At 36.5% G+C, this 11,994-nt stretch overlaps 2 protein-coding genes across 5 annotated transcripts; one reads left to right on the top strand and one right to left on the bottom strand.

Annotated features, from left to right (window-relative positions):
* Window positions 1–88: 88 nt before the first annotated feature.
* On the top strand, window positions 89–8,942 carry Ufd1 (Ubiquitin fusion-degradation 1-like). 4 transcript variants are annotated; one of them, XM_015980865.2, is made up of 3 exons: window positions 89–245; window positions 7,939–8,059; window positions 8,109–8,942. In XM_015980865.2, the coding sequence occupies exons 1-3, from the start codon at window positions 216–218 to the stop codon at window positions 8,870–8,872; spliced, it is 915 nt and encodes a 304-aa protein (XP_015836351.1). In that variant the 5' UTR covers window positions 89–215; the 3' UTR covers window positions 8,873–8,942. The 4 variants fall into 4 exon arrangements, with proteins under 4 accessions (XP_015836351.1, XP_064214642.1, XP_064214643.1 ...); XM_064358572.1 differs by having other exon boundaries at window positions 99–245; window positions 7,945–8,059; XM_064358573.1 differs by lacking the exon at window positions 89–245 and adding an exon at window positions 7,750–7,889.
* On the bottom strand, window positions 247–7,471 carry unc-45 (uncoordinated 45). The gene is made up of 3 exons (XM_968020.4): window positions 6,706–7,471; window positions 3,711–4,541; window positions 247–1,474 (listed from the first exon to the last, which is right to left on the bottom strand). Exons 1-3 carry the CDS (start codon window positions 7,469–7,471, stop codon window positions 300–302), a joined length of 2,772 nt encoding a protein of 923 aa, XP_973113.1. The 3' UTR covers window positions 247–299.
* Window positions 8,943–11,994: the final 3,052 nt, after the last annotated feature.

Below are 11,994 nucleotides of genomic sequence, written 5' to 3'. Positions count from 1 at the left end.
TTTCAATTAGCTTATTAAAAAAAACCGTTTTAAATTTTCGTCACTTGTGGTAAGCCCCGAGCGGGGCAAAAAATTTTCACACTGTGAATTTTTTATTTCGTTTGGTTTAGCAAAGTGACTGTGGCCACTTCCAACTTTCAAACAAAAAGTGTGGTTAGGAATTTGAAAAACTCGGCCAAATTCTAGTGTTGTGTGCGTTTTTGGGTGAAGTAAGGATGCCACGGAGGATTAGAGCAAGACGCGAGGTAATTAACAATAATTTATTATTTTAAACGATACAAAATTTTTCGTATAAAAGGCTAGTCTAGTTCCGGTTTCTTGATGAGCCCCCAAGTCTCGGCCAACTTGAGCGCGTCCTCTGCCACTTTCACGACTGATTGTTTGTTCTCATCGGTTTGCAGTTTTAACGCCATTAGAATTTCCATAATGTCGGTCTCCATCAACTTTTCGGCCAGTTCTTTGGAATTTTCGATAACATTTCGCACGATACAAACGCCCCGGTATTGCAAACTAGCGACCGGATTGGCCAACAACACGTGGAAGCAGTCCAACCAATTTTTCGAGTCGAAAATTTTCTCGCAACATTTTTTGCTATTTCCGGTGAGAATTGCCAGGGCTCCTGAGGCGGCCATGGCCGTATCAGCGTCCTCATCCATCGATAAAGACACGAAATACTTGACCTTATCATTGGCCCCCTCGTGTGTCTTTATAACATCAGGCGACATGCACATGTTGGTCATGCATTGTGTGGCCGCCCTGCACAAATATTCATGATCCTCGAACATGTAATGCTCAATCTTAGACAGCCCCCCTTCCTTCAGAATCCTCTGCCGCGCGCTCTCGCTCATTTGCGCGATGTTGCACAGCCCCATCAGGGCCTCAAAGTTCTCCAAGCCCGTGCAGTCGGGGTGCAGGAGCCCTACCAAGGGCCGGATCACCTCGAGGGCCCGCTGCCCCGGGAAGGCCACTTCGGGGTTCATCGTGATCGCGATCCGGGCCAAAGCTTGCGCTGCGTGTCGTTTGCCCTTTTCGGTGCCCTTCAAGGCCAGCGGGATGAGGGCTTTGGAGCCCCCTTGGGACACCACCACGCCGCGCAATTCCTGTTCGCTGCACAGGGAGTTGAACACGCGCGAGATTAGTTCGCGTGAATTGGGGCTTTCGGTCTTGCTTAGGGCCACAAGGGCGGAGGTGACGCCCTCTTTGCCCAAAACTAGGATTCTTTTTGTTACAAAGTCAGGGTCGTCGAGTTCGTGCTCTTCCGGGATGTGTTGTTTGGCGAATTTTGCCAGTTCGACCATTTCCGGGATGATTTCTTGTTTTTCGTAAGCGTTGCATAAATTCACGAGGGTTGTGACGACGCCGAAAAGGCACGATTGGTCGCCGGTTTTTGCGAGTTCGATGAGGGATTGGAGGGCGGGGCGGTCTTCCACTAGTTTTTCTTTCACTTCGGCGTCGAGGGTTAAGTAGGAAAGGCCTGGGGAAAATATTTAAATTATTAATAAAACACAAGCTTAAAGTTCGAGGGCTGTCGTTATGCAACGAGCATATGCGAGTTGCATATACCTAGACACCCGAGAATCTTGGAACATTTTAACTTAAAACACGTTGCTATGGGAAGCGTGTTTTAAAATAGTGTTTATAATCCAGGATTTGGACATTAAAAAGAAGGCTTAAAATGTTAGCAACAAAAAAATATATTTTTTTATTGTTAAACTGTGGTTATACTGGTATCTCCCGTAATTATCAAGTTGGCAACCTAATATGTTCAACACCGGGTGACCATAAAAAATTGGGATCTTGTCCTCAGGTTGGTAACGTGTTTAAGATTTTAATATGGCGATTTAAACGTCAAAATTTTATACACCTCAGAAAATATCATAATGATTAAAAATTCAGTATTTCCAATAGATCTCCAAATGATACTTATAATTCATCGAAACTTTTTATATTGCTTATTATCAGTTATCACTATAAAAATTGGAAAAAAATTCAGTGCTAGGTTATTTAATTTCTTATTCTCTTGTGATATTGCTGTTGAAAATATCTGATGATAGTATTACATCCCAAAATTTTGAAATTGGTTGTTAAAAAGTGAAGAAATTTAAGGTGTTATAATAAAATGAAAGAAAAAATCGTGTAAAAAATAAAAAATTTCACTTCTCATTTTTTTTTTATTTTTTGAACAAATGGAAAATAAAATAATTATTACCGAAATTACTAACCCAGAAAAACACGAAAAAGTCCGAGAAAACACAAGATAACCCAAAATAACTAGATTATCTCGTGTTTTCCAGAGAAAATGCGACGTTGGCGTTTTTATAGTTTTGAAACAGTAAATATTTTCAATTTAATTTTTTTCGTAATATTTAAGAATTGAGAACAGTTAACTAAAATCCAAAATATTTCACACTTGTATTTTTAAACTGCCTCTAAAATGTTTTTTTTAATTCTCAATACAATGCAATGTTATTAAAAATTCCTAGCAACTTCATTAATAAACATTTTATTTAATAAAAAAATATTTAGCAATTTATTTCAATGAACAATATTTCTTGGACCTACATTTACTTGTAAAAAAATACTACAAATATTAAGAAAATCTAAATTTGCTGCTAAAAACAACAGAGTCTAGAGCCTTAAGAGGATTTTTTTCATATAGAGCACATTTCAATAACTTGTGTTTTTTTCTCAAAATTGTTTTTTAAACAATAACAAAGCGTCAAACTGAACGTAAGAAACGATAATTTTAATGCAAAAATCATGACAAAAATAAAAAAATTCATTAAAATTAACAAAACAACATAATTATTAAGGTGGCAAGCTTAAGATTTTTGTTATTATTATGAAATGTTCTGAATGACAGTTTTAAACTGTGAATATATCATTTTTTTAATGCTCAGAATAAAGATACAGATAATAATACATATAATAGAAATATAAGATAAATAGGACAATAATGAAAAAAAAAATTAATTCAAAAAGGCAAAGAGGAAATTAATATTAACACCGAAAATGTGGTTCACAGAAGCGTGGTTAATTTAATCCGCGATTAACTGATCACGTGACCAAATTTAAGCAATTTGGTTGGTCCATCCGCATTGTTAACTTTTAACAACGAATTAAATTTTAACAGAGCTTTCTATAAACTGAATTAAATTAAATAAATTAAAATAATATTCCAATTCCATTGAATAACAAAAAATTTAACTGTCCAGCGTCTACAATTTTTGTGTAATAAATTATGTATTAATTATTATCAGTATTTTTTTATTATTCCAATTATTTAAATCAGTAGTTTTATTTAAAAGCCATTATCAATTGTCTTGTTGTTTGAATTAATAAACACAGTCCAAGTATTTCTTTCTTTCTTTCAAAGGTAATATATTGCACAATTTTTATAACTTAACATTTGATTTAGAAAAAAGTTTTATTTCTATACTTATTCTCACTTAAAAATTTTTATTTTAATTTTAAAAATTCTTAATATAGTTTTTTACATTCCACGCTCGTACATGAAAATTTAAGACAACGTTAAAGCATCAAATTAAAGCGTATTAGAAACTCTATCATTTGCGATATAATTTTTTTCTTTCGGTCAACTAGAAGTACTAATTTTTTGACTGGCACTAAAACTTGCCGCACCTTGTATATATGACATTTTTTTGTCTAACTAACGTTTTTAACATTGACAATTGTTTTTTATGACTAACCTTCAGCAGCCCACTTCCTAATATCCGCATCGTTCCCCGGATGCACCAAAAACCTCCTGCAGGCTTCGGCCAACTTTAGATTAGACCCTTCGGCAAAGGGTTTCTTTGCCGCGTCAGTGCCCCCCGAACTCCCCAACTTACAAAGCCCCACTAAAGCCCTCACCCTTATCGCATCATCCTTGGACTTATACAAAGTCTTCAAAATATTAACACCTTGTGCTATAATCGCCTTGGCCTTGTCGGCTTTACTTGCCGCTGCAACAATACACTCGCACGCAACTTTCTGTTGGAGCAAGTCATCGGTGTTGGCCATGACCAGGATCATTTCCATGATCCCTTCTTTACCGATAATGGCATTACCAACGTCCAGCGGCCCCCGCAGCAGGGCTGTTATCGCCACAGCCACCCTAACTTTCGACTCAATGTCGGGCGTTAGGAGCTTATCTTTGATAAAATCCTGGATTTTTGTCATGAATTTCTCGCGGGCGGCGTCGTAGTACATGTTTTCGTAGATTCGGGATAAACAAACGGCGGCGATTGTACGGGTCGAGGGTGTGATGTTCATGGCACTCTCGTATTTGTATTCTTCTAATTCGCTGGCACACTCCATAAGTCTTGAGACGCCTCCGATTTCGACCAATTGCTCGGCCCAGTTCAGGGCCGTATAGTGGATATTTCGGGTGAGGAGCTCGATAATTGCGTCGCGGGCCAGGCCACTGATTGCTTGATTGTTAATGGAGTAGACGAGACATGTCAGGATCATGTCGATGTCTTTTTTGTTTTTTTGCACAAGTTCTTGGTCAGGTTTGCTGTCGGTTTTGTTGTCCATTCCTGAAAAAAGTGATTGGTTTTTTGCAACGTTTCGACAACGGCTGTTATCATCTTCAATAAGCTTTAAATGTTTTAGAAAATAGTTTCAGGTAATGGGAATGAGTTACGACGGTATCATTCATGATCTTGAGGAAGAAAACATGGACTTATATAACTTCAGAAGAATATGAAAAAAGAGATGATAGCAAGGAATAATACAGAAAATATGGTCGAAGAAATGGGAATTAATATAGACTGTGCTATTACAACTATTAAAAGTATATTGAAGCAGAAACATATACGAATATTTCAAAGCAATTAAGAAGTGGAATAAGAACAAAAGACGCCCTGAAGATAATAGGATACTAAAAAGACTAAAACAATAAGAAACCAAAAACAAAAAATCTAACAAAAAAAAAGAAAAGGATGTGGAATCATCCTGAAAAAGCAATATAAAGCTAAAATTAAGGACAGCAATGTTCTTATTCTTATGTGTACTGCTGTAATAAAGAATGAAAGAAATAACTCTAAAGTTATTTGGATAAAAGGACAGTCCTCTAGAGTTTTTTTAACGTGCATGAAAAGGCTAAGAATTATAATTAATCAAACTGAAGAGTACAACAATAAAATTTCGAAATTTCGAATTTTTCACAAAGAAAAAAAAACCGCCTACTCTGATTATAAATTCAAATGATCGCATGATGCTTATGCAAATGGATAGTTTAAAAAATTTTCGAACTGTATTTACATTTTTACAGAAAAATGTAGAAATAGGAGATAATACAAAACAAAAGAAGAAGGCAAAAACTCATTTGAAAATCTAGAGAGAAGAAAAGAAGAAAATTGCCTGAATGAACAAATAGAATTAAACTTTATGAATATCTGAGAAAAATCACAAAAAATCGCCTATTTTAATATAAATTTAAATAATCGCATAGTACTTATGCACATGGGTAGTTTAAAAATGTATAGAACTGTATTTAAATATTTAAAGACATTTGAGAAAGATCTGGGAGAACATGATCTAGAGAAGCAGACAATAATACAATACAAAAGAAAAAGACGAAAAATTGTTTGAAAATTATAGAAAAAGAAGAAAATTACGTGAACGAATTAAACTTTGAACCAAATTTCCATTTTTCTTAGATTTATTTTTCTAAAAGGGGAACTGTTCAAACCTAACGCTTTATTAATATCTGAGAAAAATAATAATGATCGCATAGTACTTACGTATATTGATAATTTAAAAAATTATCGAACTGTATTTAAAATTTTAAAGACATTTAAAAGAGATCTGAGGGAAACAGGCAATGATACAATGCAAAAGAAAAAAAAACACCTTTGAAAATCTATAAAGAAAAGAAGAAAATCTTCTATGAACAAATAGAGATAAACTCTGAGCCAAATTTCCACTTTCTTCACATTTTTGTTTCTAAAATAAACCAAATGGCTAAAGAAGATTCGAAAACAAGTATTTTTATTTAATCTTCAAACGTAACGTTTTATTAATATCTGAGAAAAATCGCAAAGAAAAAAATCGCCTACTCTAATTATAAATTCAAATGATCGCATAATACTTATGTAGATGGATAATTAAAAAAATTATCGAACTGTATTTAAATTTTTAAAGACATTTGAGTAATATCTAAGGAAGTATCATGATCTAGAGGAACAGGCAATAACACAATACAAAAGAAAAAGATAAAAACTCATTTGAAAAAATCTATAAATAAGAAAGAAGAAAATTTTGTAAATGAACAAATAGAATTAAACTTTGAGCCAAATGTCCACTTTAGACCGAATGGCTAAAGAAGCCACGAAAACAAGTATTTTTATTCTATCTAAAAGGGAAATGTCCAAACGTAACCTTTAATTAATATCAGAAAAATGACAAAAAAGTGACTATTCTAAATATAAATTCAAATAATCGCATAGTACTTATGTAAATGGATAATTGAAAAAAATATCGAACTGTATTTAAATTTTTAAAGAGGTCTGTGAAACATCTGAGGGAACATGAACCAGAGAAGCGATAAAAACTATAATTTAGTAAAAATAAAGTAAAAAAGAAAATTATTTTTAAGCCGAATTTTAAAACAAACTGGCGAAAGGAGATACGAAAACAAGTATTTTTATTCAATTAAAAGTGAAACGATATATTTTAGACCCAACATTTTATTCGTACCTGAGAAAATATTGAGGATTTGTTGGATGCAATACTGCGCTGCGTTAACTTGCTGTTCATGATTCGAGTCCAAAATTTCCAAAAACCAGGGGATCCCCACATCCTTCATAACACTTCGTGTCTTATCCACATTATGCTTACAAAGCTCGCCGATAATTCGTATACCAGTAACACATATTTCCCGATTCTTCTCCACTTTAAGCAACTTCTTAATCTGCTGAACAACCGGCGATTTAATCATAAGACTCGACCCCGCATTTTCCCTCGCAAGCACCAACAAATTATTCATCGCAGTCTCGCGTTTCTCCCTATCGGCGGCCAAATCAAACGCCAACTTCGTCATACTCTCGATCTTAGTGCTGGTCTGGGCATTTTCCTTAACCCGTTCCTGGACAATACGATACAATCGCTCCAAAACCGGCTGAATCGTCCTATTATTGGGGTCATCCTTGAAAATCTGGGTGGCGTCCCGATAAGCCTCCTCAAACCGTTCCAGCGCCTCCAAGGCCTGGCACCGGCGGAACAGCGCCTTGGGGTCGCGGGGCACTATCTCCAGACTGCGGTCGCAGTCGCTCAACGCCTCCTCAAACTTGCCCAACTTCAAATAGGCCGCAGCCCGGTTTTTGAGGAACACGGACAAGTCCCGACTCTCGCTCGTCTCCAAGTTGATGGCTTTGGTGTAGAGTTTGGCCGCCGAGTCCCAATTGCCACTTTTGAAGGCCGCGTTGCCTTCTTCCTTGTATTTTAACGCTTCGGGTTCGCCCATTTTGGGGTTATGTGCACACTGTTTCACTTGAGGTTGTGACAGCGTGGCCACATGCCGTATTTATACGGTTTGAGTCGAAGTTTCTGGGCTTTTCGAGACGCGAGAGGAATTTTCTAAATTTAAAAGGCTATTTTTGGACATTTGCCAGGTTTGAGGTTAGGTTCAGAGGCGGTGCCATAAACTAATTTTAATGCAATAATCGCATCAATTATTAGTAATTAGACAATTAAGGCGCTCACGCACGACTTGGTCACAGTTTTGGCACGGTTTACGCGCCCACAACTCCAAAATCTTGCTTTTTGGGGCACAAAATTACAGGTTTCTGTCCTGTCAAACTGTCAAAGTCTGACGTTACTTGTCAAAATTTGGCAAATAATTGTTTTGGTTTGAAATTGGCTGAGTAAAGCGTGACAGAATGGTAAATTTCGGTGTTGTTGCTAGTATTGCGTGCTATTTGTGTTGGCAAGTTTCAGTTTGGGTTCAACATGTTCCCGGAGATCCCGAGACCGTTCAACATGATCTACCAGTGCCACTCGGTTGCCATGCTGCCGGGGAACGAGCGCCAGGACGTGGAACGCGGGGGCAAAAGTGAGCACGTCTAGTGGCTTGTTGCGCGATTCCAGGCCCTTTGTTCCAGTAATCATGCCGCCTTCGGCCCTGGAACAGCTGACTCGTTTGAACATCAACTACCCGATGTTGTTCAAGCTCACGAACAAGAAGACCAACCGGGTGACCCACTGCGGGGTGCTGGAGTTCGTGGCCGACGAGGGTAAGGTGTACCTGCCGCTCTGGATGATGCAGAACATGGTCCTGGAGGAGGGCGATTTGGTGCGAATCGAGAGCGTTTCGCTCCCAGTGGGGACCTTCTCCAAGTTCCAGCCGCTCTCCCCTGATTTCCTCGACATCACGAACCCCAAGGCCGTGCTTGAGAACTGCTTGCGCTCGTTCGCTTGTCTCACAACCGGAGATGTGATTGCGGTTAAATACAACCAGAAGATTTACGAATTGTGCGTCCTTGAGACGAAACCAGGCAACGCGATCAGTATAATTGAGTGCGATATGAACGTGGAGTTTGCGCCCCCGGTGGGCTACAAAGAGCCGGAGAAGGTCAAGAAGGAGGATGAGGAGATGGCCGTGGATCCGGCTGATCTGATGCCGGAGCCGACCGGATTTGTGCCCTTCAAAGGCACGGGAAATCGATTAGATGGCAAGAAACGGAAGGATTCCGGGACCAGTGACGTCGTCAATTGTAGGGCGGCGTATGTGAGGGGGATCCCCAATTATGATTACGAAATCGGGACGTTGAGGTTCATCAGGCGGAGCACCAAGCCAGAGAAGGAGGATGAAGCCAGTAATGAGTTTAGGGCGTTTAGTGGGACGGGGTTCAGCATGAAACAATGATTATTTATTTTTAGTTTATAATTTTTTTTTGTATATTTAAGAATGAAATAAATTGTTATTAAACATTAAAGTGTTGTTTTTTCCCATTTATCAATAACCAAAAGTCGAAAAAAATAGCTGTGACCCTTAAAATCGGGTGAAAAGTTTAGTTTCAAGTCGGTGTGTATTGTTGGTTGCCTATGTCAATCAAATGAAAACAGAATTTTTGGTAATTAAATTATCTACACTTATTCTTAGCATTGAAAATATGCCAAATTAAGCCAAACATTTGATTGAATTTAATTATATCCAGTGTGTGAGCACGTTTTAGGAATAAATTTCCAAAAAAAAATTATTTATTTATTACCACGTGACTAAAAATTAAAAAATGAATCAAAATTAACGTTGTGTTGCGCTCAATAGATGGCTTTGGGTTTCACTTTCAAAGTCACAAACCACAAATATTGCAATTTTTTTTGGCTAACTAATTAAAAAAAATATATTGTTGGTCACCAATTTAAAAATAGTCAATTACGCTATTAATTTACGACACGTCGTGCGCAATTTATGAAAAATTTAATTCAATACATTGGAATTCGCAAAAATATGAGGCAGTTTTTGTGATGAACGAGCGTCTGATAAGATCGATGACGAAAGCGCGCAAAAAATCGCCGAATTATGAATTAATTCGAATTAAACACATGCGATCCAGTTCTGACTCCCACAATATGAAAATTGCGCTGTCACATAAAGTTAAATTAACAAGGCGGTTTTGTGTTGGATAGAAAAGCGATTAATCGTTGATGATTAATCGTAAATGTGCTGCGTGCCCTTTTGATTAATTAAAATTACAAATTTAATCGCATGATTAAAGCGCGCTTATTGCAAATGTCAATTCATCGTAGCAACTAAATCGACTGATTGATTGATTGAGTGATTGATTCGTTTCATCGCAGAATCGGGAATAATTCTAATTCGTTTTTTTTTAATTAATTGATTAATTAATTTAAAGACGGGCTTTAATTTAATTAGTTCCCATGGGCCTCTATTATAAACTATTAAGCAAAGTGGTAGTATTTTTGCCTACGACGAGACAATAACCGACCACCTGCCGACCGGAGGATGCAACCTGGGACGACCTGCGGTGACCGTACTAAATCATTTCAAAAACAGAAATTTACTCAATCCATCTTTGACCTAATGTCTGACCCAATTCTTGTCGAAATTTCAAAAAAATCCGCTTTTTTTGCGCCTAGTTACTATTAAGTTGTCATTTTTGGACCAAGCGATGAAGAAAAAATACCGCAACGATCGTGAGATCGATGATTGTGGTACGGTTCGTTAACTTTCGTAGCAGCGCCCACGAGCGGATCTTTTACAGGGATTAGGACAAAATACAACAAGTGGAAGACGTGATCGCTTCATGGCTATTGTCATGCTGCGCGCCGGCCTGAAAAACACAGACATTTCACATTTTTCTACACTATTTGAATTGATTTCCGACCAAATCTAAGTAACTTTGCAGCGATTTTCGAATTAGAAACGCCAAAGATACTGACAAACTTTTTAAATAAATCAACATACAAACTATATAATTGCAATAATTCACCTAAAACGCAAATACTTTCAGTTCAAAAGTCGGCGAATTAGCTCGAGAAAACATTTTCTTCCAATTGTTTTCAATTTAATTCTCTAATTTTTCACCAGATTTCATCAAAAGATACCGGGCGTATAAGTTGATTCTACAATTTTAAAATTTTTTTTACCTTTTTGTGACTTTCAGCACGTTTTTGACCAAAAATGGACATAATTTCTCCAAAAATCACCAAATTTGTGTATTTTCGAGTCAAAAATCGTGGACGTGCGCAAATCTAACCGGATTCGCAGTGGCCATGATTTTTATTAACAATGTTTTTCGGGACTTTACTAAACAAAGTCAGTTAACTAAAAATTTTTAGACATAAATTAAATATTTTCGTTTATTTTTTTTATAATTTAAGAAAAAAGTCATCTAAGGATTCAACGCTAAAGTTTGAAGTTATGTTTCACCTTTACGTTCATCTCTTTGTCTCTCAAAACAAAAGGTATTTTTCCTTTATTACAATGTGCTCTTACGTTTACAATTTGGCGCCTTTACGTACTTTTACCTTTTGCCGCATTATTTTCTTATTTCTGTCAGTTTTATGCTCCGCTTTACGTTTATACGTCTATGTGTTCTCTCAATCTCTTATTTTTGCTTACGTGTTGTTTCACTTACCTTTTCTACAATTTTTTTCTCAGAAAAATTGTTACTCTGATCCGGGTTCGAACCCGCGACCTTCCCGTCGTAAGTGGCGCTTATACCACTGAGCCACCAGGGCCCCAAGTAATGACCGGCTTTTGCAGATATTTTAACAAAAACTTTTTAAATAAATTAACATTACAAACTATATAATTGCAATAATTCACCTAAAACGCAAATACTTTCAGTTCAAAAGTCGGCAAATTAGCTCGAGAAAACATTTTCTTCCACTTTTTTTCAATTTAATTCTCTAATTTTTCACCAGATTTCATCAAAAGATACCGGGCGTATAAGTTGATTCTACAATTTTTAAATTGTTTTTACCTTTTTTGTGACTTTCAGCACGTTTTTGACCGAAAATGGACATAATTTCTCCAAAAATCACAAAATTTGTGTATTTTCTAGTCAAAAATAGTAGACGTGCGCAAATCCTACCGGATTCGCAGTGGCCATGATTTTTATTAACAATGTTTTTCGGGACTTTACTAAACAAACGCAGTTAACTAAACATTTTTAGACATAAATTCAATATTTTTGTTTAATTTTTTTATAATTAAAGAAAAACTCATCTAAGGATTCAACGTTAATGTTTGAAGTTACGTTTCACTTTTACGTTCATCTTTTTTTCTCTCAAAACAAAAGATATTTTCTACTTTTATTACAATGTGCTCCGTTTAGAATACGGCGCCTTTACGTACTTTTACCTTTTGCAGATTATTCTCTTATTTCTGTCTGTTTTATGCCCCGCTTTACGTTTATACATTTATGTGTTCTCTCATTCTCTTATTTTTGTTTACGTGTTGTTTCCTTACCTTTTCTACACTTTTTTTCATAGAAAAATTGTTACCCTGATCCGGGTTCG

This window comes from Tribolium castaneum, chromosome 8 (assembly GCF_031307605.1).
Source record: "Tribolium castaneum strain GA2 chromosome 8, icTriCast1.1, whole genome shotgun sequence".
NCBI lineage: Eukaryota > Metazoa > Arthropoda > Insecta > Coleoptera > Tenebrionidae > Tribolium > Tribolium castaneum.
The sequence above is the reverse complement of the archived record's forward strand: the minus strand, read 5'-3'. Positions and strand labels throughout refer to the sequence as shown.